General features: G+C 40.6%; 1 protein-coding gene and 1 long non-coding RNA gene across 4 annotated transcripts in view; both read left to right on the top strand.

Moving 5' to 3' along the window:
* Positions 1 to 5,170, top strand: part of CNST (consortin, connexin sorting protein) — a 36,192-nt gene extending 31,022 nt beyond the window's left edge. The window contains exon 10 of the mRNA XM_062629472.1: positions 1,030 to 5,170. Within this exon, the coding sequence (XP_062485456.1) occupies positions 1,030 to 1,235 (206 nt within the window). The 3' untranslated portion in view covers positions 1,236 to 5,170. The remainder of the gene's footprint in view (positions 1 to 1,029) is intronic.
* An 8,576-nt stretch (positions 5,171 to 13,746) lies between these two features.
* Positions 13,747 to 26,934, top strand: LOC134169179 (uncharacterized). Of its 3 annotated transcripts, none has more exons than XR_009966806.1 (3): positions 13,747 to 14,384; positions 26,171 to 26,243; positions 26,719 to 26,934. It is a non-coding gene; the product is annotated as an uncharacterized LOC134169179 (long non-coding RNA). The 3 variants fall into 3 exon arrangements; XR_009966807.1 differs by having other exon boundaries at positions 13,747 to 14,336; positions 25,948 to 26,243; XR_009966805.1 differs by lacking the exon at positions 13,747 to 14,384 and having other exon boundaries at positions 24,588 to 26,243.

Raw genomic sequence — 26,934 nt, forward strand, 5'->3', positions numbered from 1 at the left:
AGTTTAACATCTCTATTATTCAAACCAAAGAGATGTAAAAAAAAATACTTTTGGTTACTAATGATAGTACTTTCTGTATCCCACTGTGTGTGCCAGCCACTAAATGGAGGAAAATAAAACCCATTCACATCCCAAAAGTGAGCTTACACCATATTTTTCTTGAAATTATTTTAAACAATTTAGGTTTTAAATGAAATTTCAATTAGAGTTTCTTCTCTGATTTTTTTTTTTTTTTTTCTTTTCCTGCCCCAGGAATTTAATGATTCAAAGGAAAGTTATTACTATTTTAAATCTGATTTCAAAACCACAGAAAAATACTTGAATGTTTCCTCCTTTTTTAATTCTTTTCCCCTGTTTCTTCTTCTTGATGTAAAGTGGAGATCAGAAATTTTCTTAAGAGCCTCCAACCTGCCAGAAAATGCAGATATTATTCATGCATACAAGTTACCAAGGATAAATGAGGTTGTGAGGATGCAGCGGAATCCCTGCAACCTCTTTATTGCTCTTACTCTGGAATAAGCAATTGTGCAAAGAGTTACTACAGAGATGTAAGCTAACCCTTCACATTAGCCTACCCTGAAGGTTTTGTCTCTATCGTTACAGTCAAAATTTGAAAGCAAATACAAATTGCTCATGATAGTGCAGTCAGTGTCAATACGAATTAAGATTGTTTCCATTTGTTTTAGTTTCAAAGCTTTCATTTCATTCCAAGCATTTCCATGAAGGAAGGCTTTGGCTGAACAGCATTCTCAAAGTGTATTTGCGTCAGTGTGGTGTGACCCTGCAAGCAATATCAGCAGTGACAGGTACACAGGTTGCAGAAATGAAGCTATATTATTATTTAGGTTTCTGAAAGACTGGGTAGAGGAAGATACAGTTCCTAGTATGTATTATGGTCACTTTGACACGGTGAGCATTATTAAATGTGTTTACCTCCTGGCCCATTAATGGTAAAACCAATCTCAGATTTTCTCACACAAATTCTTTGTACATCATCCTTTTTCACTTTTTCTTCTTTTACATTTACAGATGAAGTAGCTGGTGGCTCCTGTATTTTGCTGATCCTGCTGTGCATAGCAACTGTTTTCCTTAGCATTGGAGGAACTGCATTGTACTGCACCTTTGGTGACATGGAATCTCCTGTGTGTACTGATTTTGCAGCCAACATGGATTTCTATTATACCCAAATATTGCAGCGTATGGAAGAATTTAAACACTGGATAGCCTTCTCATAGCTGAAATGAGCAGAGACAGCACAGTAAGAGATCACCAGTGGTTATTGGAGATGGTAGAAAAAAAATGTGATTTCAAGTTCTCTAACACTTGCCACCTGCAGGTGATGTGTATTTGATGATGTACTTACACTTCTACTTAAAAATCAAGAAAATTATAGTTTAGCAATCAGGTGGCAAAATGTTCACATCTGTTCTTAACTGTAGCAGTGTGGTATGGGAGAATAAGAAGTTATTGTCATCACCCTTTTGAGAGTAGGCAAGTAGCTTTTCAACAACTTGAGCAAGTGAAGAAGAAAGAAGAAAATCAACTGTCTTCTGCTCTCCCATTGCCACCCATTGTGTAAGCAATCTCTGGAAGCTTAGTAAAAGACAGCTTTAATTTACAGCTGTTTGTGCAAAGGTGTTGCCTCCAGCTATCATGCAATAAGTCTGTGTTTTATGGAAACATTGTTTTTATTCTAAGTCTTACTATTCTTCTACATTGTTTTTCTCCATTTTAATTCTCCTGGTGAGCCATGTAATTATTTGGGTGGAGTGAGAAAAGTGCAGCAGCATTCACAGAGCCCTCATTTGGTGATTAACAGACTGACCCTGTGTCTTAAAGGTTATAGCGAATGAGTGGGATAAATACGCCAGCAGACTTCACTAAATTTCCTGGAGCTTTCCTCCCAGTATTGTGGGGGCCGTTTGAGAAATGGAAGGTTAAAAATAAACCATTGGTCTCACTAAACACAGACACAAAAGTAAGATGCTTACTAAATTATTCATGTTAAAGTGGCTTTGGCCAATTTTAAAGCACCTGGTAGCAGGTGTGGGGCTAACTGGGTTTTCTGTCCAGGTATGTCACTGACTTAGAGTAATCACTTTGTGCCTCAGTTTCTCCTCCGTAAATGGGGAATAATGATCCTTGCCTTTGTCTGTGAATTTTTATTGCAGTTAGGGCTCACGTCTGATTCATCCCAGATGAGTGCACAGGATCACCGAACTGTGTGCCTGCGGCCTCTCTCAGTGGGTGAATGCTGATATAAAGTGGAACTTAACCAACAGAAGAGATTCAGAGGCTCACTACAGATCCGTAGCATGGTAGTAGTCCAGGGCACTCAGTCCAGCAGATAAAACATGTTTACATCTATTTGCCCTGCAGTTCTGAGACCTGTGTTGTAAAATCTGTTCTTTTTCTATGACCTATACAGATTTGAATGAGTACAAAGAGTCATTTTAAATGGGTATTACTATTACTTGGTGCTTAGTCCTTCCTGGGTGGTATGTGAGGGGAACACTGACATGACTGTGAAGGTGAGAATTAGATACCCAGGGCTTTGGCCCACACTCTGGTCAAAATATGGCAACTGTTCTTGTACAGAGCACAGTGTCCCAGCCCTGCTGAGGGCGTTAGTGTGAAACAATTCCTTTACACCTCAGGAAACAGCATTTTTGAGGGGTCCACTTCACTCCACTCTGTGATTCCTTGCTTACTAACGTGGTATGATGCAGTGTGTTCAGGTTTAGAATATTATTTTGTAAAATACTATGAAATGAAATCTTCAAGATGTGGCTCAGAATTATAACATTAAATGATCATGCTTTCTGGCATATGCGAGCAGATTGTCCCTCTTAGTGAGCTTCATTGTTCCTAACACACTGTTATACTTCACGGGTTTTTAAAGTGAAAGTTAAAATAACTTTTTTTTTTCTAGAATAAATTGCATGTATGATTTGTCTTCTTGGTTTCGCTGCGGAGGCTTAGTTTATCTGTACCTTAGGGAGCCTCCTGTGCAGCTTTATATTAAACTAGCGAATTTTAAATACCCAAATTAGTGAAACTTTTGATTTCAGAATGAAACTTGAGAACAGTAGTTTGTATATTTTTTGTTTGTTGTCCTCAGAGTATTATAATGCTGGGCTGATCTAAAGGAGAAAGACACTTTTGTATTTTAAAGTGTTACTGGCTGGTTCAGTTTATTATTTGAAGTCTGCGTTTGTTTGTTTATTTATTTAGTTGTTCTTTTAAAGAGAATCCTATTTTTCTTTTTTGGTTATTTACTCACAGAGTAATTAAAGCATGCATTCAGTTAAAATATGTATTTATAGAGACTGTGCAGTTAGAATATATTTTGGGTTTCTGTAACTTTGCATTGAGTGTTTCAGGATATTAAGTTTATTCCTAAAAAGACAACTGTTGATATCAGCTTACATAAAAATTTTAAGCTTTTGTGCACTTCATCACCAAAAAGATCAAGAGGTATATATAGAATATTTATTCAAAAGTATATCAGATACGGAGATCAAAGATCCTCTACTTTTAGGTTCATTTCATTAAGACTATTTAAAAATAATTATTTTATTTAAAATTGTAAAGCTATTTAAAGGCAAAGTGATTTTTAATAAGCAGTTCAGTTTAAAAGCAGCGGCCCAAATCCTGGTATGTCCACTTTGTACTATATTTGCAGTGCAAAGACTCACTAGTATCATCAGAACTGCCTACAAGAAGATCATGATGAGGCTGGATGGACACCAATGTTACTTACACATACCTGATGAAGAATGAACAGCCAGGTGTCTGTGTAACTCAGCTACCTTACACTTGTGTTGTAACTTGGAGCATGTCTCCAGCTTTCCCAACTCTGCCAAGGTACTACACATGCAAAGTCTCTCAGGATTTGAGGGAGCAGAAGGTGCACATATGCACAGGCTGCCCGGCTCCTGATCTGAGCTGCTCACTCCTCAGTTGCAACCAAGTGGTTGAATCTGGACCTAATTTCTGTTGGCATTACTTTATAAAAAGCTGATGGTACTAACTCTTGCTTCATGTGACAGTGCTCTTGGATTGCTGGTGACATTGCTTCTGCCCGAGTTACCTGAGGGGTCAGGATCTTACAGTCAGGTAAATTCAAGCTAAAAGAAATAGCTGAAGCTACTTCTCTTGTCTGAGTATTTTGAGGTAAAATAATCCTGAGCAACAGCTAAGATAAGGAGGAAGAAAACGGAGGGAAAAGGCTTCCTACGCAACCCATCCATTTTAAAGCCTTTTGCATATAGGTATTTATTCTTCATCCTTCCCTGCCACTGTCTTTAGGACTGTTCTGCTTAGCAGTAGGGGAGACACACTATGCTGGTGTACAACAATTTATAGTTGGTAGGAAAATTCAGGGAATGCTTCAGTACTTGACAATAGTTAAAAGTAATTTCTTAAAATATGACCGGATTTCAGGCTCATACTGTACCTTCAAAGAAGTTGTGGCCACTTAATCACATGCAGCACTCTACTAGAAACCTCCAGTTTATTCTTTGAGTGTAATTATTTTGAAGAGATTCTTATGAAAATCGAGATTCAGCATATGCTGCCAAAAAGAGCTTTCTGATGACATGATTAACACCCTTACCCCAAACAGCCTGGACTACACCAAGAAAAGCACTGTGCTGTAGCAGTCATACTACGCTACAGGCTTGTTTTCTGAACAGTATCAGTAAGGAAGCAGGTATTCTACAGCCCAAATATACCAGCAGAAGTTTATGATCTAGGCACAGCCCATGTTTTAAAATTTTTCCAATGTCTCTGCTTTCATACCTGAAAAATGCATAGCTCTGGTGACAAACAGTAGGAAGTAGTCTGACAAAAAGGGAAACTCTTTTTAGGGTTTTCAAGAGTAGAGAGCAAGCTTGAAGTATCAAACAAGCAGAGTAGATTGGAAGACTAAATTCTTGTGTGATAGGGGACTGTTCCACTCAGTAACCTAAAAGGATGTTGCTCTCCTAAGAAAACATGTTTGCCTGCTGTAATGTAAAAACCAAGGCCATCTGAAAGGACTAACTGTAACAAATTCAGCTTCCTTTAACAAAAGGAGTAAATAATTGTGTTTGAAACTATCACCCAAGCTTGTAATTTAAATACTGTAGCAAAAATAATAAAAACTGTCCCAAAGAAAATACATGAACCTTTTTGGGTATTGTGATTCCTAAACCTGTAAAAATACTGAGAAATTTTCTGTGAAATTCAAGTAAATGTGCAGTACCGCCAATAAGAATTTCATGGTCAAACCCAAGCCAGAATGGAAAATGAAAGTAAAATGCAAAGGTTTGGTTCGGTTTTTGGCGTAATGCAGTTTTTCTGAGGGAGGGGTGTGGTGTGTCTTTGGTTTTTAATAAGGTCATTCAGTTAGGAGTGGACCTCAGAAAGTCATGAACTTTCAAGGCAGGGCCAACTGAGATCAGACCTAATTGCTCAGGGCTTTGTCCAGTCAGCTCTTGAAACCTTCCACTGCTTGGCTGTCCTCAGGGTGAAAAAGTTATTCTTCATATCCAGTCTGAAGCTCTGGTTCAGTTTGCTGTCTCAGCCTCCTGATGTGCACTGCTCTGAAGAGCTTCTTGGTAACCTTCTCATAGTTACTGGAAGGCTGCCACTTGGTACCCCAAAGCCATCTCCTCTCCAGACTAAATACTGTGTTTTCTAGCAGTGTCCTTCTCATCCTTCTTACTTCCTTGTCCACAGCATCTTCCCTCCTGATAGGGATCCAACATTTTCCTGTTAGAATAGGGGTTATGTATGCTTCTCCCTTTCCTCTTCCACTTTACACTCTCAAAATCAAGATTTTAAAATCAGTAATGAGGCCACAACAAAACTGAAATAGCAGTGACAACTACTATTCCATTAAAAACTACCCATGGCTTACTGATTCCTTAGTGATTTCAAAACTTATGCTGATTCTCGTACTACTCTTTAGCAGTTGGTGTCTGAAGGATCATCTGCTGACTTCCACGTGCTGTCATGAAATCTAATTCTCTGAAATAGTTACCCAAGGAAGCCCAAAGTATTTAACTATAGAGTCCTTTTGTAGAAAAATGATTATTTTTAGACATTGCTCCTTTATATCATTTGTGATTTGTATTACTTTGAATTAAATGTTGTGGTAATTCTTTCACATAAAATGAGCCTAGGGTTTATTGCATTCAGTAATGTCCAAAACTTGTGGTCATCCCTTGAAGAAAACAATGATGGGGAGTAGATGCATGGTGTTTTACAGATTTGCTCTGTGACACCTAAGATGCTACAGAATTGATATCAGTAAATTTCAACCAAAGTTTGATTCTTCAGTTCAACTTGGTTTTAATGGCTCTAAGTAAAATTAGAGGCAGCACTGAAGCACATCCGAAATTTCCAAGGCATGTCTACCATTAGACGCAAGGCCTCCGTTAACCTAAAACTGTTGAGCTGCCCTTTACTGAAAACAAGTTTGAGTCCAGCTTCACACGACAATAGATCTGTCAGCTCTCTCTTTTGCTTTTTGCCAAGAAACTGTCTGGCAAAATGTTATCTTTTAGCCAAGATGGGCCCCTGATGTAGGACTCATTTGTTAGGCTTTTGGGGAAGTTTCCAGTAACACTTCTGTCAAATTACAGTTAATGATTGCATCTCATTTCATTGCTTGGCATTGAAAATGAGTTTAAGCCCCACTTTTGTCCTTTCACAGACTGATCAACTTTAAAGTTGTTGCAAAAAAAACAGCTTACAGAGTGCGAGCTACAGTCTGCTTTTTTGTTGGCTGGTTCATTGGGGTTAGATGTTTGGGGATTGGTTTTTGCCTTTTTTTTTCCCAGAAAGTGCCATGTGATGAGTACTGCAATGAGAAAACTTCACTGGTTTTCAGAGTTTTGCCAAAACATGACCAGATTTTTCCACAGTTGCTGTTTGCAGTGCATGGAAGTGGTGCCAATCCAGTGTTTCCTATAGCGCACCCCTTCAGCTGGTAGGTATTCATTCTGTTCTGAACTGAATTGGCAGTGTGGTACAAGAGGGTGATGGTTCCATGATGGTGAAACATACGTGAACTAGAAGTTGAAAAACATGAGGATATTGTTACTTCCACATAACCCTTACACCTAAAAATTTACACTTTTTTCACTTTTCATATAGGAACCATTCACCAGTTTTCCTTGACATCTCTTTATTAAGAGCGAGACAGCACTAATCCAGTTCTTCCGCTGCTTCTCTAGGCTCTGGAACTGATGGGTTTTGGCAGAGATAACATGAATCTCACCACTTGTGTGTGATGCTGAGAATCTTCGTGCTTGTACAGCTTAATACTTACAGCTTTTGTGCCAGAATTTCTAATGAAATTGGCAGATAGTCTCTAAGGCTATGAAAGTAGTAAGAATATTTGCGCACTACTTTGAATGAGCTACCCGAATTCAGTGAACTATAGACAGAACATGCAGAAAGTAAGACAGTGAAAGGTCTGAATCACTGAGGACCTGTAACAGTTTCAGCAAGTCAAAATGTCGGTATCCACAGAAACTAGCAATGTTGCTCCACAAAGGCCCGCCATAATTAATAGACAAGAATGTATTTGAAAAGAGCTACAAAATAAAAAAATACATACTGAAGTTTCTTAGTGCCTATTCAAAGATCTGAGGTTTCGTGTACAAGTCAGTAAATGGAACAAGGGGAAACATCTTCTCAAGGTTGTACAAAGGTAAAGACTGTGTTTATTATGGGCAAAAGGGCTGCAGAAAGAATGTAATAAAGACCTTTAATCAAAGATATTAAATATTGCTGGTAAAGGATGAAAAATATTTCTGATAATTATATCTCTCAGTTACGTTGGGGTTTTTTTCCCAATCAGATTTTCTAGAAACAGAAAAAAAATGCACCATAGTTTAATGACCTCAGGGAGGAGAGGAACTGATGGTTAAAATATTCCTTGTTAGGATTCCTTTGGAGTAATTTAAGTGGTTTGGACAAGGTCACAGAGGAGGAAGAAGCAAAGCAGGACCAGAGCTTACAAATCCTATCTTCTGATCTTTTGTTTGTTCCTGGTTCCCACAAGGCAACACAGATGAGAGAAGATAAACGAGTACCTTATTGTTCACATTATCTTTGATTTCGCACAGCTTTAAAGACTTTATTTACTTTTTTGTAGTCTCATAAATTTTTATGGTGATCTTTACGGAATAAAAGTGATTTAAGAGATTAATTTTCTTCCTAGTATGCAACACTAAGTCCAAATGCCATTTTAGCATATTTTTAGTACTTGATATCATCATACCCATGGTAGCTGGTTGCTATTTATGTGTATTAAGGCAAGTTGTATCAACAGACTGCATGGGAACGCACAGTATAATGGCAACTTCTATCATCAGAAAATGAGGCTCAAGCTGTCTCTAGTCACTGTGTTTCACCATCTAACCCTTACTACTCATGCTCTGTTAACTACCAAGAAAGTAACAATGCTCACCAGAGCAGGCCCTATTGAGAATCCTATTAAGAATCCAAGCCACAATCCGGCAGCTCTGCTGGGCTGCACACAATACCTATCACTGTGCCAAGAGTGAGGAAACAAAGCGATGTGGAAAGAAGCAGCAGTCACCAGATTCTGTCTCCCAGCAAAAATCAAGTTCTTGAGAGGCGCATAAGTGTTTTGACCATAAAGGGGATGTTGTCATCACTGTCTGCAAGATGAAAATAATTTTGAATGCTCTTGGCATCCCTCAAAATGCTTTTAATAACCTTTTTTTGCCTTTCAATTTTTGTATTATTGAAAGCTTTCCCTTAGTTGAAGACAAAGAGGAAGATTAAGCCATGGTAATTTTTTGTGTGTTTTGTTTGCTTTTGTTTGGCACATACTGTCTCTCATATTTTTCTATAAATAAGGCATTGCTTTTCTGAGCCAATTCACTGCTGGGTAATAGCCCATGGTTTACCTACAAAGGCAAAATAGATGGCAATTAGCAATAAGTGACTCATGTATTATAAAACAGCCCATTAAAAAGAGCCATCGCTATCGACTCATGCAGTAGGATGATAAAAACAGTATTTTCAGTGAACTGGCTGAATGTTGCAATGCAGCATAAATAAGCCTTGCAGAGCCCACCCTCACCACCAGCTCAATCTCCTCATCTTTCTGCTGGGACCTTTCCCAGTACAGAGTAGACAGGGAGGCAAGTACTCTTCCCTTTGCTCCTTTGACCACAGAGATGACTAGGAGCTGTATGTCTCTCAATACCAAACAGAACAGCCGTAAGCTGTCTAAAGACATCTAAGAGTTTCAGTCATAAAACTCCAAAACAGCAAGTCAAATGTATTGCTGGCAGGAGATCAAGCAGCATCCTTCAGGACTGAGCCTGAGATTGAATTGCACAGAAGAGACTGCACAGTATGTCCTGTGATCCTTCCAGAAGTATTTCAAAGTAATTTCTATCCCGAGCACACCCAAAAATGAATTTAAGAATCTAAACCTGTTGATTCCTCTTAAGTAGAAATATGTAGAAGGGACAGAAAGCTTTAGGATCCCACAAAAAAAGGCACTGTGGAAACCATAAAAAATGCAGAAAGTTTTGAGTGGAAACAGTGCTGCTGAGACTGCCTCAGGATTTCAAGAGTATTCAAATATGAGCAAGAAGGGCAGACTTCGAATAGTTTCTTGAGGAAAAAAGGCTATGCTCTGTGGCACTTGCCATCACAGAGCACTTAGTATCACAATGATGAACTGAAGTATGGTTTAACAGGTTATGCTAGGACAGAGGCAAGGCAAGTTTAATGTCACTTTTTTCCCGGCTATTATTCTCAACTGCTTTGTTAAATAGCAGACGACTTGCTTTTCAGTTCTGCCCTTAAGATCTTTTCTATTTTATTTTCCTAACCCTCCATTCTTGCCTGCCGATGACAGCCCTTTTAACCAGCTGGCTCAGGATTTTTTTTGATGGAGCAAGAGAAAAAAAACCCGGCTGTGGCTGAAAACAGCTGTGCTGTGCTCTGGTTTGAAGTAGGTGGGAGAGTTGATTAAGTGATAGAACACAAAACTGGAACTTGGGAGGGTTTGATTTAATTGCCTGTTCCCCCACAAATTTCCTGTGTGGTCTTAAGCGCATCACTTAATTGTCCTGTGTTTCAGTACCTCGCCTATGTAACAGGAACAATCCTCCCCTGCTGATCCCTGTGGTGATGCAGCAGTACGCATTCTAATGTTCCTTAGAGTGAGTGTGGTCATGGGAATAACAGAAGTAGAACATATTAAGCAATAACAGCAACTTGCTAGTCACACTTTGAAATGGTTAACCTGCATTGCCACAACTAACTGCAATGAACCTTGCATCTGAAAAAGGAAGGGAAGAAAACTCTCCTTGTTCTTCACTTCTTTTTGAGTTTTCTATTAATATGATAGCTGTTTCGGGGGGGGGGGGGGGGGGGGTAGAAGAAGCACTGAAAAATAGGAAGATACACTTTAGTATTCCTGCCAGGTTTTGTGCTGTGCTATCAGGTAAAGAAATTGCATCTGCTTTTATTTTTTTGGGAGGTACTTTTAGCATCATAATGACTGTACTGTGAGGGTTTACAGCTCTTTTAAGCTACCTGTAGAGCTGTAGACTGCTTCTGCATCTTAGCTTTTCCTTATGAGAATGAAGGGTAAAACCAGTTGCTTGAAGGATTTCAGCATCTGGTATCTACAGTATATAGGCTTCTTGTTAGTCCTTCCCACTTTATACTATCTGCAGTGGAGCAGAGCTTTTAGTGGTCCTAACATTACCAGTAGCTACCTAAGGTGGAGGGAGGGACGGGTGGACAGGAATAGACTGTGGAAAATACAACCAGGTTGGTTTCTAAAGTGTTTTTACTAGCTTTCAGAGAGAATATGAAAGTCTCTCCCCATACTAAACTATACAAACTACTATTAGCATTTGTAGCAATTAAGCTTTTTGCTACTGTGTGACTCAGTGTAGTGACCGGATTAGTGAGGATTTACTGATTTAGATGTATTTACTGATTTAGATATATGCAGTGATTTAGATTCTTAGACTCGCTGAGAAATTGCCCATCACAAGCTATTCACTGGAAATCTTGAAAACAATGTCTGGAGGATGACATAAAGGAAAAAATGAGCCAAATTAAGGTACAGCTTCTGGACCAAACAAAACCTAGAAATTCCCTAGTGCATCCACCTCCAGAAGCACCTGTCATAGATACTAGCTCTGGAAACTGCCCTTACCTGCAGACAGATTCAGGCATCTTGCCAGCTGGTTCTGGTTTTTTCCTTTTTATAAGTGAATGGTTAATAGAAGGTAGAGGTTATAGCTTTTGTCCTTTTCCTTCCTAATACATAGCCAGGTGGTGGCAGAGAGCAGTGACATCATCATAATCTCTTACTGGCATAGAAAACAAGAATACAGTCACAGCAGGTAGCACCCATTTTTGGTGCTGTCATTACACTTCTATGCACCCATTTTTCAGACCCATGCGTGTCCTATTCTTTTCAGTTGATGCTGGGAGTACTAAGTATATAGGGGGCACCATTTAATGGTCCCTATCCCTATGTCACATAGAAAAAACAGAAATGGACATTAAATGAATAACCCTATAAGCCCTATTAAAATTCACTGTGAGATCTTCAAGAGTTGAGGTACTCAGCACAACTCACAGAGGTATCTGCTTTTCACCATATCATGATTTCCAAGGCACATGTTGAGTAAATGGTAAAAAAACCCTTAAGTAGGGGAAGGGGAAAGGCAGGTCATATAATTAGATGAAAATAGGTCATATGACTGGGATTTTCCTTGTGATGAAATACTCTTTGCTGCAAATTTATTCCAACTGAGGAGGGAGGGAGGAGGAAGGGATGTGACTGTGTGGTCCCTTCTTCAGGCTGTTTCTTATTGCCTCTTGACCTCAAATATCTCATTCTAAAAAACAGTCAGACTCCTGCTGCTCCTGCTTCTGTTACTGTGAGAAGCATTGCTTTCTTAAAGCGCATTACTGACAGACTAGACTTGAAATGTCACCAGGAATGCATATTATCACTAAGAGACATTATTTGTTTCCTTTTGAGTTTTCCTCCTTAGGAAGGGAATTTTATTTAGATTTACTGCAGATTTCCATTTTAACTACATCTGAATTTTAAAATCATTTCAAAACAAGAAATGGCCCATGCATGACATATGTACTTGGCCCAACCTGCACTAGCTTCACGTACATTGTAGAGCATCTTTCTCTCAAATTGTGCAAACCTGCTGGCAGAGATCAAGCCTATCTTTTTAAGGCAATACCTCAACATTTACAGGAAAGCCTTTAAACACTGTAGTTAAATTAGTGCTAATCCATAACTTCAAGTGAATAGTTTCATAAGCAGAATCTGATGTGGAGCAGGCATTTTAACTAAGACCTGAATCCACTCATTGAGTAAGGAAGGCAAAAAGAATACTGAGTAGCTTCCCAGTGACTTCATGATCAAGAATCCTTGGAGACAACAGGACATGTTAATGTAATTAAAGACAATATCATAATACATAGGTATCAAAAGGCCAAATCACAAAGTATGAGCAGCTTTATTTCTGGGATTTGAGGCATAATGCTCTTCAGAGAAGCAGCAACAGAGCTACCTTACTTTAAAATACGCAGCTGCATCAAAATCAGAACACGTCGAGTATTAGTCTGTTTTCTTCCAAAATAAAATCACAGCAAAATGGGAAAAAGCCTTTTGATAGTCTTGCGACATCATCTCTAGCTACTGCAAAGCCAGATTTTTATATTCTCACTACTCTTGCACAGAAATTCTTGTATGGGTATGTTTGATCTGCTAATCTTGGAGGTATGCATTTTATTACTATTATAATTAATGTTTATAACTCATGTTTAAAGCACATGCTGCTTGTGGTGCAAGGCCACGATATCATGAGGCTTCTGTATATGCTTCACTCCTATTATCTGTCTACATCTCTGTAAACCAGAGCCACTGAGTACACAGGCAGACCTTGCTCCCCTTCTTCCACTTCCCAGGTACATTGTACAGGGAATACCAGTGTAAGAACAGCCCTGCTCCCCAGGTGCTGCACTCCTGACCCATACTTTGACAGGACATGGCCGGGGTCTAAGGGTGCTTACTTTCCTCCCACAATTGCAGTGCAGCCCTGCACAGGAATTTAATTTCCACTGCTTTTGACACCTACCTAAAAATAATGAAATGCTTTGAGACACTCTTGACTTAAATAAAGGTGCTAAAAACAGGAAAACATCTTACTGGTGTGATTTGACACCAACATGAATTAAATTCAAGCTATCTCACACTTTCTCAATGAAAGCCATACTGAAAGAATCCCACAACTGGCTGCTCTAACTTCCCTGTTGTTTCTGTATCTTACCGTCCTGGTGTAGATTTTATCTATCTCTTTGATTCTTATAACACTGCAATTCAGAAACCAGAAATTAGCATGACCATGCCTAATTCCTTTTCATGACACTGACACCCTGACATTACTGCATTTTCCCTTCCAGGTGGGTTAGCAAGAGAGGCTGGAAATCTATTTTAATAGCAGGTTTTCATTTTCCTGCACTTCACCATTTTCGTGCTGGCTGGGTAATTTCATCTGTTGTTGACCTCGTTCCAGTTATGAATTATCATAGAAGTTCCATCCTTTGGCCCTTAAACTAATTCGACTTTTTTAAAACATATGCTGTAGATCATTAATGAATGCCACACTATTTTGCGTATTGAGTTCCTTGTTTCATAAGAGCACGGTGTCTGCACACAGCCTTGGTGATGATTCCTTTTTAATTCTAAGGTGTAATTACCACCGGGAAGGGTGACACTAAAAGTTAGCCATGAACTAGTTTTGATCAGCATGGCACATGATGCTGTTGTCACAGATACCACGGCTGCATTGCATGAATGTCTCCCTCCAGCGATATTGAGGCAGAAGCATCCACTGTAATTAGCAGTTTGAAACCTGTGTTGTGTAATCGGTTCTGCTACACTGCGCAGAATGAGTGTCCCTTTTAAAAAGTGAAAGAAGAGGGAAAAGCAGGTAATCTGAGCGGTTCTTGCCGGCTCCCTGCCTGTTCTGCCAGCCCCTCTAGGTGACTGATTCTTGCTTGCTCACTCTCACTTTGGCAGTGATGGGAGGAGCAATCAGACCTCTCAAAGCTTCTTGGCAATGTCTGACTTCTAACAGGTTCTGGGGAGGAGCTGGATTCAACTGACCTTGGACACGAGGTTGCAGCTGGGAAGGTGATGGCTATGACTTTTCTGGTTCCACCCATAGTGGGAATTTGCCCTGCTTCCATCAGTGCGTGACTAATTTCCTGGACATCTGAGCCATCATAAATGTCTGATGTAGGTGAGGAAAACAAAATTACCACTAGTTGTAAATCCCAGTGGACTTAAGGTAAGTTCAGCTTTTCTTGACTACGCTTGAGATTTGGATGTTGGCCCAAGGCATTGCTGCTTGGCCAGAAGTCTGGTGGAATCTTGGAAAATTTCCAAAGTGCCTCAGGAAGTTTCTAGGGTGGCAAGATCCACAGAGCAACATTCCTGAAGCTGCTTAGTGATTAACGCTGAAGTCTGTAATAACACGTTCACTATAAATTTTTCTGCTGTTTTCCCTTCCACTCATGTATTTATAAACAGTCCAATGAAGCCTTTGTGCCATCCATACCACAGTCCTTTGCCATAGGGAACCATGTGAGTGTGGGAGAGAGGCAGCTGTATTTAAGAGTGAAGCTAGCTCAGCCTGGGAGAAAGCAAAAGGGCCCAGGGGAATGGGAGGGAATAAAACTGAAAACATCACAGCTATGGCTTTTGGAATTGAATGAGAGAGAAACTCCTTGTGGGCCTTATTTGTAAGGGTCGTTTAGGGATATCCTTCTTGCAGTCCAGAATCCTTATCTGCCACTAAGTGATTACACAATATGTTAGTTGAGATTTCAGATGTTTTATGCAATCAGTTGCCTCCAGAAGACTGATAATCAGAGCTGAAGGTCTCTTCTGCGTGTTTTACTTCCAACTTTTCATGGTTTACCCCATTTTTATAGTCTCACCTAATGGGTGTATATTTTTACTAGATTCTGATGTTTTTAATATAAAAATGTCTGTCCCTTGTGGCTATGAAGAAACAACTATTTTAAGAAGCTTGAGAAACTACAGGTTAAATATAAAAAGCCACATCTTCATTAGATTTGTTTGGTTGTTTTGACTACATACTTACCTGTATTTGAATATTCCAGGATCAGTATTTATTGTCCATTACAGTGCGCACAGATATTGTTTATAACCATAAAATAGTGTTAAATCAATTACTTAGCCAGCAAAACAGGTATTGCAAAGATTAAGAGGTTATTAACATGTCTTGCATCAAACCCTAACCAAAGTCCTTTGGAGATCCTCCAAGTGTTATCTGAGGAAGATAAATGTCATACACACAGGAGGACTTTTTAGCTATTTGCAAGCAAAAACTTGTGGTTCCAGTTTTTGAAAGACACTTGTGAAGAATCCAAATGAATTCTTGGCAATACGTTGCCACATCAAACCAAGGGATTTCCCCTTGCCCATCAGTAAAATGTGGGTAACTGTGTGCGGTCATGTGGTCCATGTTCTTTCTGCACATGTGGCGATTCCACGTGCACCAGAGAAAATGCAAAACAGAAGCAAATTAGAAGAGGACACAAGTGGAGTTTGGAGACAGAGGGAGTGAGCTGTGGGCACGGCTTGATGGCTTCCAGGAGCTGGAGGAAGACAGAGGGAAAAGCTAGAGACAATTTTGTTTGAGCAAGAGGCCAGATGTAACAGTATCTTCTTTTTGTGTTTGGTTTGGTTCTGTGCACATCCTCAGTCTTGTATTTAGCAGAAATTATCATTTTTCACTTTATTTCCTTCCCTCTTCTCTGCTGTCCCTTCAAGAGAGAGAAAACAGGGCATGTGCATGGGCTGATATTGGAGAACAGAGATTACTGAGAACTCCTACAAAATGGTTAACTACAGTCCCTGAGAATGCTGATAAGAAGACACCTCAAACCCAAAAAGGCATCCAGATTTTTATTTCGAAACAAATGTTGACCTCTGTGCAGCAAGTACTTTCCAGACTGCAGCTTAAAAAATGGAACCTTTAACACACTTTGCCCTTCTTTGGATTTTTCCTATTCCCTCCCAACTTACACCAAGAGAAAAAAACAACAGCTCTGCAGTCCCGGCCTTAATGAGGAAAAGCAGTCCTAAATAGGACAGAGCACATCTGTGCAGTCCATGCACCGACATCAGCGGCATATATAAAGGTTAAACCGTTGAAAACCAGAGGCAGCACAAGGAAGCGGTGCCGCCTGCCGGCTTTGCAGCAGCCGCGCTCAGCCCTGGAGCTGGAGACCCTGTCTGTTCCCCAGGATTGCAACACAGGGGCCACGAAGAGAAGTCGAAGAGATGCCTTTTATTCAGTGGTGCAGACTGGGGTGTGCAGCTGAAACAGAACCACTTGAAGTAACAATAGTCTTTGTTTCTGTCTGTGTATAATGCAAATCGGTCACATAAAAATACAGGAAAGGACTGAAGCGTTAATGAGAGGAAAATAAGTCCACAATGCATGACCGTAATAGCTGCCAAAGAGCACAAGTCTGCTCCCCAGATCTAAGCAATGCTTGGTGATTTCTCTGCTGCAGCTGATTTCAGTGCTCAGCCATGTGATCCTCAATTTACCTCAATGCTTGGGAGTACATTTCAGGTTATTTGTGATGTTCTCTGAACCAGACATGCACATTTAGCATCTGTTCTTAATTGTTTAAAGTGATGAGCATCTATGGCCTGTTTTCAGGACACTTACATGCTTAAATCCTAATAAGGCCTTCTTTTAAACTAAAATGTCCTAGTTTCAGTTTCAGCTTCACCTACTAAATCTTGTTACTTATTCCTGTAAGGAAGTTAGGTCATTTTTCATAGAAAGTAAAAATTCCAGTGTGTTCTATAATTAAATAAAAGGGTAAGGACAACCAAAGCTGTTCATATTTACTGGGGTATGGAACCATTATCAGATATAACAGAGTGATCATTAGAAATACCCTTCCTTCTGTGGAGGCAGGTATTGCTGCTAGGTATATAATGAAATGTAAGGGCACTCTTGTCTCCAGGCCCGTAAGGAGCCTTTGGTGGTGCTACATCAGCACTTGATTTCAGTGATGTGTCATTTTTTTAAGAAGGCTCTGGCATGCTGCCATTAACTTGGGTTTATGCCTCTCTTGTGTTTTCACAGCTGCAGGCTAGATGGTTTCAGCATTATATTGCCTTCTCTGACACAAAACCTGACCACATTGCTCCAAATCATTTTTAAGGTACTTTTCATTCCACATGCTTTTTTCTTGTTATACATCACAGCTCATTCAGCATTAGTCATTTTAGCTAAAATCAAACCTAGAAACTTCAGCATATTGTAGGCAGCACGGAGAGCTGGTGACTGAGCGCAGACGTCAATGGGGCTGTTACTTTCCTTGGAAGTCTTCAATTACTATTGGATTTGTAGGACAGGACAAAGCAACTGCTTTGGAAAATTCCATTGAAACACTTAGTGTATGATCAGATCATGAACTAGCCTGGGAGGTGGAGAGATAATGCAGTGGTTTCTACTACCACAGCTTTTTGTTGCTTCTTCTCCTTTTGAGATCTTTTGTAAAATCAGGTGGACAAACCTACAAACCTCCTATGGGTAAGCCTATGACAAGCCTGATATGGTGGGCAGGGAAATATTGCTGCTCCGTAATGTCAAATGCAAAGCTTCAGTTCTTTATTCTCTTCCTTATTTGGGTAAATTAACTACCCCTACAGCTTTCACTCACCTTTGGCTGATGGCATAACAACTTTTCACCCTGCTTCGGTTAACTTTATGGCTGCTGTCATGCCCACTCCTTAACGTGTCTTGGATCTGAGAACTCCAGAAATGAGTTCTCAGTGAGGTAGGGCAGTGTGAGGACAGGAACTTTAATGGAACTACTTCTCTGCTGTACCCAGAAGAGGTAGGACTGTAAAAGGTTCTCAGTGGAACACATCTAGGAAAGAGAAGTGGTTTTTTGATGGCACAGGCTTCTTGAAAAAGGATGAATATATGAACAAGAGTTAATTTGTGGTTGTGGCTGAATAACACAATAAAATGCAGTCGTGTGAGCGTGGCAAAAATGACAGCAAGCCAGAAAACAGCAGTAGCAGGAAACAGTAATGCTAATGTCCACAGCTTGCTAGTACCAGTAGTGCCCAGACAAGAGGCAACAACCAAGACAAGGGGACCTATATGCTACAGAGACATGAAGTAAACTCACAGCAAATCACCAGTAGAGCTGAAGGACACACAGTCACCACAAGATAGCTGAGGGTTGTTTTAACACAAGAATTCCTTTTCTCCTCCCACTGTGGGGAAAAACATAGGTAGATGTGTGTGCCTGCAGGAAGTGGGGTAGCACTTCCTGGCCTCTGTAGCTTAAGCTCATTGCACAAAAAAAAGGCCCCATCCATTCATCATTCCAGGAGGAAATAAATAAACTGCCAGAGAGTTCATTTGCCATGTAGAAAACTGAGCAGTCTGATTTTTTAAAACAGTGATTCACCCCTTTGCTTATTCTATAAGGTATCAAGTCAACTGATCTATATGCCAGCCTTACTTGACAGTTGTTTTGCATTCATGATGCTAAAAACCCTCTACCACACTCCCTTCTGTGTTTTAGAAAATACTTATGTTACCTGCAGTAGGAAGTTATACAAGCCTGCTGCTTCTGTTTTGCAAGTGCTTTGCAAACAGTCTAGTTTTCATTTGTCTCTAACACCATCAAAACTACATTTGTTCTCATTACTTTTCTGGAAACTTCTAAAAATAAGAGCTTAGCTTGTGAAGCAGAATTGATGTGACCTCTTATGGGCCAGGTACAAAGATCGTTTGCGTGTTTGTTTTAGAAGTATTTGGGTTTGAATTTAGCGATTCAATCAAGAGGTATGTGAGCTTTGGGCTGTGATCTTTGAGCGTAGTAAACGCACACAACTCACTAGAGGGAGCTCAGACACAGTTTCTGAGCCTAGCAAGGAGCTTCTATACCTCACCCTGTTACTTGTTGTTTTGTCGGTAACTCTCTCCCGCTGATTAACTTACGGTTTCTGTGTGGGCAGGTACATAACCTGCATTATGAAAAGTAAACCTGCAATTGCAGATAACTTGAAAATCAGTACTGAACTGGGGCACGCACTTCTCAAACTTTGTCAGCACTGTAGACAGTACCTGAATATTTTTTTCCAGACCATAAGAATGGGTCAGAAGAGGTTTGTTTCTCCTCCTGCCTGCCTCTTCCCTCCTAGTGTGTTCCTTCCCCTTCATTAGATTCTCAGGTCCATGCACTGACATTCTTCTACTGCATGTCCTACTCCTAAAAACCACGCTCAACTTTCCTGTCCGAGTAATGTACCATACTCAGATCCCAGCCTTTCACCTCTGCCCACCTACTGCATGACCCCAACCTAATCCACTCACCTATCTAAAACACATTAGGTTTCACCAGTACCCTGTGCTTTATCTCATTCTTTCTCCTGATCTTTCTTTGCCTTAACATCCAGGGCTGCAAGTGCAGGTTCAACCAGCACACGGGCTGCTGCTGAGGACATTCTGAGAGGACCAGCTGAATGTGCTATGTACAACAGTGAGGTTCTACTGACTGCCTGTAATCACTGTTGTCAAAGCGTTTATCTAATGTTCAGGAAGAGTTTAAGGAGTAAAGACCTTTGCCTCGTGGTCAGGTACTTATCTGCCATGAGGCAGTGACTGCTCACATGGAGGTATTTGTTGTTGCTCAGACAAGAGTTGACATAAAGCAGGTTTGGAATCTGCTGTTGTTGCCATGTAAGCTCATTTTTTCTCTAAAAAATACTTGTAAAAAAATCTGCATGCCACACCTTGGAGCCTTTTTGCTAGAGAATGCTAAAATAGTGGTATGAGTTACAAAAATCATCCAAACCACTTAGGACAGTCTCAGGCACCCAGATAAAGAGAAGCTGCTACAGGAGGAGGAGATCCGATTGAGGCCCTTTACCCTTATCACCCTCCACGTTTACTGACATAGTGAAAAAGGTTAATAAAGTCAATTCATTATTTTGTATCAATCCATTAAGCTTTGTTATGTGATAGCTAAGACTGCTTTACTAAAGTAATGCCTTAAATAACTGATTCTCAGTCCAGGTTGGACACTTTGATGCTATCCCAGAAATTCAGAAAAGTGGGAGAGAATTGTCGGTAAGTGAGGCTCTGTCCCGACACAAACCAATGCAGGGCTCTACACAGGCCCTGCAAAGAGTCACCTGGGGTGTTTGAGTTATGTCAAGAACATGGCAAAATGTACTGCAGATACTCCCCACGTTGTAGTACCATTTGATTCTTTAGTACTTCTCAAGGTTCAGTTACTAGCCCCACACACTGGTGAACAAGCCAGCTCTATGAAATAAGGGGAATGTGCTATCTCTGCATTACGTTCTATGGTTTTGCTCTTTCCATCCTCACAGTAAGTGCTACCTGTACCAACTGCTCAGCTCTAAACTCAGTCCTGAGACAAGACACTGGTTTGAAAGCTAAACTTCTGCTTTCTACAGAATGAACAAAAGGATATAGTTGGTCAGCCTTTTGGCAATTCTCCACAAACCTTCTTGATGAGATGTAGTTATGAACCGCAGATTTTGGAAAATGTGCCCCATTTCAACATTACAGAAGCTAGAGATCCGCTAGGATCTTTCCTGTGAAGGAAGATGGAAGACATCTTGCCTTGTCCACGTTACAGACAAATCTAAATTCAAATGCAACTATACTGTGATAAGTTCAGTTAGGGGCTATTGAATAGTAGTTTGTCCTGGTTTGGGTTGGAATAGAATCAGTTTTCTTCTAGGAGCTGGTGCAGAGCTGTGTTTTGGCTTTAGTCTGGGAACAGTGCTGAAAACACACCGATGTTTTAGTTGTTGCTCAGTAGCGCTTACCCTGCTCAAGGACGTTCAGCCTCTCATGCTCTGCCAGTGGGGACAGGCAGAGGACGCTTGGAGGAAGCAGAGACAGGACACCTGACCTAAACTAGCCAAAGGGATATTCCATAACATAGAACGTCATGCTCATTATATATAAGGGGGAGTTGGGCGCGAGGGGCTGATGACTGCTGGGGTGGGTCTGGGTATCAGTCAGCAAGTGGTGAGCAACTGTACTGTGTATCACTTGTGTTTGGGGTTTTTCAGTTTTATCTTTTGGTGGGTTTTTTTTGGTTAACACAGTGTGCAGTTAAAGCAGAAGCCTTGCACACAGGCAAAGCAAACCAAGGAATTCATTCATTACTTCTCATCAGCAGGCAAGTGTTGGGCCATCTCCAGGAAAGAAGGGCTCCATCACACATAATGGGTACTGGGGAAGACAAAACATAACCTTGAACATCCCTCCCTTCTTCTTTTGTCCAGCTTTTATTGCTGAACATGACATCATATGGCATGGAATTATCCCTTTAGTCAGTTGGGGTCATCCGTGCCAGCTGTTTCCCCTCCCAATTCCTTTTACACCCCCAGCCTACTCACTGGTGGGGTGGTGAGAGGAGCAGAAAAGGCCTTGACTCTATGCGAACACTGCTCAGCAATAACTAAAACATTGTTTTATTATCAACACTGCTTTCAGCGTTGTAACAAAACATCTACTCATACTATCTACTATGAAGAAAATTAACTCTATCCCAGCCAAAACCAGCACATAGCTACATGGGAGACACAGAAGAAGCAGCTTTCAAGTGTTGCTTGTCGCCCATATTTCAGCACAGAAATACCTCTGCAGGATATGGTGGCTGAGAGCACAGGATATTTGGCATTCTGCTCTCACTCCCAAAGCTCTGCAGCAATTCTCTGGCACAAAACATCCACACAGAGCAAAAGCAGCTGCACAAAACTAAATGGTATGCTCTCTTCTCCCACTTTCTTTCACAGGAACAAGAGAGGGAAAGCTTTACCACTGCACCATTTCTTCTCCCCTTATCAGGAATTCTCTTCCCTTCAGTCTCTGACAGTTTATGAGGATGTCGCATTAGTGAGAAAGGCTAGCTTCAAGGGAAGTTTGATGGTGCAAATGTGTTAAAAATGATATGGGGTTAGCAGGAATAGCAATGTGTAGCAATGTGCTCTGCTTGTACACACACACACAGATTTGCACTGAGCTGCTATGGATTCTGGGATGAAAATCTTGAGTTTTGTGAAGGAACCATTGCCCTGGTTTTGTCTGGGATAGAGTTAGCTTTCTTCCGATGACAACCATCCTTCCTAACTCCTTATGTAAAGAAAACAGGTGGAGCACAGAGACGGCCTCACACAGGAGTTATACAAGATAGTACTGGGAAAAAGAAGTCTTTGGAGGTCAAAAGATGAAATATGTTGCCAATTTGAAGACAGCTACAAGGCTTTTGAGGACAGTAATACCTGTGTAGGTTAGCTGTGATTTATAAATGTGATAAAAATGAGTGGTTGTGGTTTTGCCAGTGTGTAAAACTGGACAATCTAAGTTTCTCTGCATGCGAACAGGCAGTATACAACCTGAAAGAAGAAAAGTTCTTGTGGGTATTCTGCATGAACACTGACAGAGCATTCAAGTGCACTGAACACAGGCACCTGGCCTCAACTGGCCCCCAAGAAGTTCTGCTGGCAACTGAAGCTGGTAGAGAGTAACATTGAGGAACTGTATGTTTTTGCCTGCAAGCACTTTTAGCTAATTAGAGCATACAGATGTTTTCCCCCTTTTTTCCCCCTCTAATGACCTTGCTTAAATAAGATACAAAGGAATATTTTAAGAACTATCAGGCTCTGTTATTATACTCACAATGCAATTAAAGGAAAGATAGCTAGAGAATTTTACAGTTCAGTCTAATACTGATGACTGCAGCCAGTAAAGAACAGATGACCCACCTAGCCATCCACTTACGCTTGTGGCATTGCATAGCTTCCTCACAGGTAACAGCCTGGTGCTTTGTTTCAGATGTCCTGTCCATTGGCACTCACTGAATCATTGGTCTCATTCTCTTACTGACATCTCCCTTGCTGCGAGGCATGGGCTCTGCTGGTCACTCTCTCAGCCACGTCTGCTTAGGTGTACACCTCTTTTTTATTCCAAGTCCTTCACCCTCCACCTTCAGATATTTGCAAAGCACTATTGTGCCTCTGTAGTGAATACATACCTTGAACTTTGGATTTGCCCCCTAAAGTGTCTCCATTCGTACTCCTGGATGATTCATTATTTCCTGGAAAATTTTCTTGGAATTGTCTGCAATTCGTCAATCTATTCCTTGTAGCAGGGGCCCACAGTAGTGAAGTGGTTGAAATGGAATGCAATGCTTTAGGTAAGACTTTAAAATGGAGACAGATTTTTATTTCCTTCCATGCAATCTGATGCTTCCACATTGCAAATACCTCCCATTTGCCGTACACTGACAAAACATATATCCCCATTTCTTTTAGGTAGCTGTATTCCAGGTTTTAACATCTCCAGTAGAGATTAGTGTGTGTTTTCTAAATCCTTTCACTTTTAGTTTTTTAGCTGCCATTAAATCATTTCTCTGCAACTATGGGAGAAAGTTTCAAATCTTTAACTGTTGTCATCAAAATGACTACTAAACTGTGAGGTAGGGCAGAACCCTGCAGTACCCAGCAAGAGCACTCTGGCATGTAACTCTTTATGTCTTAATTTACTGTGCAGCCACTTTTGTTATACAGCATTCTACTGCAACATTACTAATTATTTAGTGTCATCAGAAAAAGGTGCTCTTCCCCTACGCTTTCTTGCTCTGTGTCCATCTACTGAAAAATCTGTACATTTATCAGCCTCTTCATACCTCTAAGTGTTTCAAGTTCAGTGTGAGAAGTCATGGCTGCAGTTAATATTGAATGAGAAGCCTGGACTCCAGTGGCAGTCAAAAGCTTTGACTTCTGCTGTCCTTCTATGGGTCAACAGTGCCTTTATTTCTTCTTTTCAGAGCTTGTTTAGATTTGTGCATGAATGGGAATGTGCATGCAACTTATTAAAAAACAGAAGAGCGGGATCTGCCATCTGCTGTTTTGTATTCTCCCAAGTTAGAAATAAGCAAACTAGGTAAAAAGAACCTTGTTCCTTTATTATTTTATTTGGCTGAATGTACATTTGGTTGAATATATATACATACGTATACAATATACATATTACATGTGTGTACGTATACATATATATTAAAATGGTCCTGCATTTGGGCCACAACCCCATGCAATCCTACAGGCTTGGGGAAGAGTGACTGGAAAGCTGCCTGGAGGAAAAGGACCTGGGGGTGCTGACTGACAGCTGAACATGAGCCAGCATGTGCCCAGGCAGGCAAGCAGGGCAATGGCATCCTGGCCTGCATTAGAAACAGTGTGGCCAGCAGGGCCAGTGCAGTGATCATCCCCCTGTACTGGGCACTGGTGAGGCCACACCTCGAATCCTGTGTTCAATTCCGGGCCCCCACTACAACAGAGACATTGAGGCGCTGGAGCAGGTCCAAAGGGAGACAAAAGCTGGTGAGGGGCCTAGAGCACAAGTCTTATGAGGAGCAGCTGAGGCAACTGAGGCTGTTTAGTCTGGAGAAAAGAAGCAACTTTGTTGGATTCTCTGCAGTTTTTAATTTCAAGAGCCTCTTTTTTTTTATCCCAGTCTAAATAGTTTTATTACAAATTCTAAAGTTATGTATTGAGCAGCTTTTTAAAGCCAATTGCCTCTTGATTATAAAGTAATATTCTGCATAAATTCAACATAAGATACACCACGACACTAAGAACTGTAGACTTTGTTCCAGAAATATTTGTTCTCACAGTCTTACAGTACTGAGTCACTGTAACAGGTACACAGATGCCTTTTCTTTTTAAATCACTTATATACTCACCCACATAATTCTTCATACCCTGCAGTGAATTATCCATGCATTGTTAATCAACCTTGTTTCCCAGGTTCTCTACCTACTCTTATGCTCTATTTTTCATGTGTTCTGTTGTAACTTTTGAAATGATGCAAGCCATTGATCTTATTTCATCCTTTGGGGTTCAAGGCAATTACCATGCTGTGTTGAAAAAAGCTGCCTTCATACATCATTATGCAATTGACATCATATTGCACTCTTTCTGCTACCTTATTATTATTTTAATTAAAAAGCGGTCATGGAACAACATCTTCGTTTCCACTCCTAATAAAAAGCACCCTAAAATTATAAATGAGTACAAAAAACTTTACCACAAAGACTGGTGTCCAAGAAATCTGTAATATTGACAGGAAGGATTTAATCAGGATGCCCACTGCATGAAAGGAAGGGACATACAAGTGCTCTTACACATGTTTACATAGATTCCTCAGATCCTGCCAGAGGCTCCAAGCAGAACAGGAGAAACTAGCACAGGGAGGCGTGCCCCTTTTTATTGGATGACTTTGAAAAGATACGCCTGCTGTGTGCATACGCGCTTCTGTACTTCTCTGTCCCACAGAAACTGGCAAGGAGCTTTAGACTGAGGCAGTCTGGCTAAAGGAGGCTTTGCATGCTGATACACATGTGAAAAAATAAGCACCTTCAAATCTGGAACACAAGATTTTAAAAGAAACAGCAGTATCTTTTTTGTGAGCTTCTAAAACCGATTGAGGTGAGAACCTCCTTTGTGGAACTGCACTTGGCAGCAGATCTGACATTTCTTGGCTTCCTATTGGACAAAGGAAAACTGTAAATCGTCCTACTCCTTTCCCACAGAATAATTTTTGTAATCCTGCACTGAGGGCACTAACTAGGGAGACAGGTTAACCTTTGCCTTTAGTCAAGACTGCTGTTAGCTCTCCATTTAAAATCATTGCCTTGATGTCTGCCACTCTGAAACCTACCCATCAACTTGTTAGTTTCAAGGGCAGGAATGTAATCTGGTTTAGAGACTGATTTTTGTTCTTTTCTTACTAGTGAGCTGGCGTGAAACTGGAGATGACTGCAAACAGAACTCTCCCAGTTGCCAACCACAGGTCTCTCTCGAGAAAAAGAGTTGGAGCTACCATAATGATGTTTTATGTAGGCCTCCTGTTTTGATGCCCCCCTAGTTGGTTTTCAGGTGTCCTTCTGCAGCTCTGAAAGCCTGATTTCTTGCCTGTGTAAGCTGCAATTTACATGAATTATCTTGCTCCAACAGGTGTGTTTTAAAGAAATGCAGCTGACATTGTACAAGTCGATGGAATATTGAGAGTTGTGGATTGATAAGCAGGGTAAGTCTGACCATTTTGGTGTAAAATTTCAGTCACTGAGGAGGCAGGTTACTCAGCACTGCATGCAAGCTTGTGCTTGCCAAGCCACTGACTAACACAACGATGCAGCTCTTATCAAACACGTATGGCCCAAGAAAGATTGTGCAGTCCTGGTTTTTTACAAATAGTTGAGTCAGAGTCATATCTAAACTGCCTTGTATTTTGAGAGGGACAAGGGATTAATATGGAAGAGGGAGAAAAGGCAAGAGAAGCAAGCTTCTGGAGCAAAGGGATAAAGAAATTAGGCAGCCCTGTGAGCTATGTCAGAATCCCTCTGCAATTGGAAGGCTCCTTACAGCCTCATGTCACTGAACAATTTTAAATGTTAATGAAAAGTCTGAAGAAAAAACAATTTTTATTAACTTCAAACTGTGGGGGGGGGGGGGGGGGAAGGTAAATATCTATTGATTATAGTTGTGAATTGTTTTTTCCAAAGCTTTTTCAAAGGAGAAAGGAGAGTGGAACACCAAAGACTGTGGCCTCGGAGAAAACAGCCTTTACTTTGGAAACAGCTGGAAATTATCTGAGGAAGACAGTAAGAGACAAGCTTGACTAATGAGATGTTCAGGGACCTCAAACACAAGAAACTGGTTTTGCAGGTTCTCTCTGCAAATCAGATCAACAAAATGATCTGGATTAAAAAAACCTACAA

This window comes from Pezoporus occidentalis, unplaced genomic scaffold (genome assembly GCF_034315485.1).
Source record: "Pezoporus occidentalis ecotype Australia unplaced genomic scaffold, CSIRO_AGI_Poc_V1 ctg34, whole genome shotgun sequence".
NCBI lineage: Eukaryota > Metazoa > Chordata > Aves > Psittaciformes > Psittacidae > Pezoporus > Pezoporus occidentalis.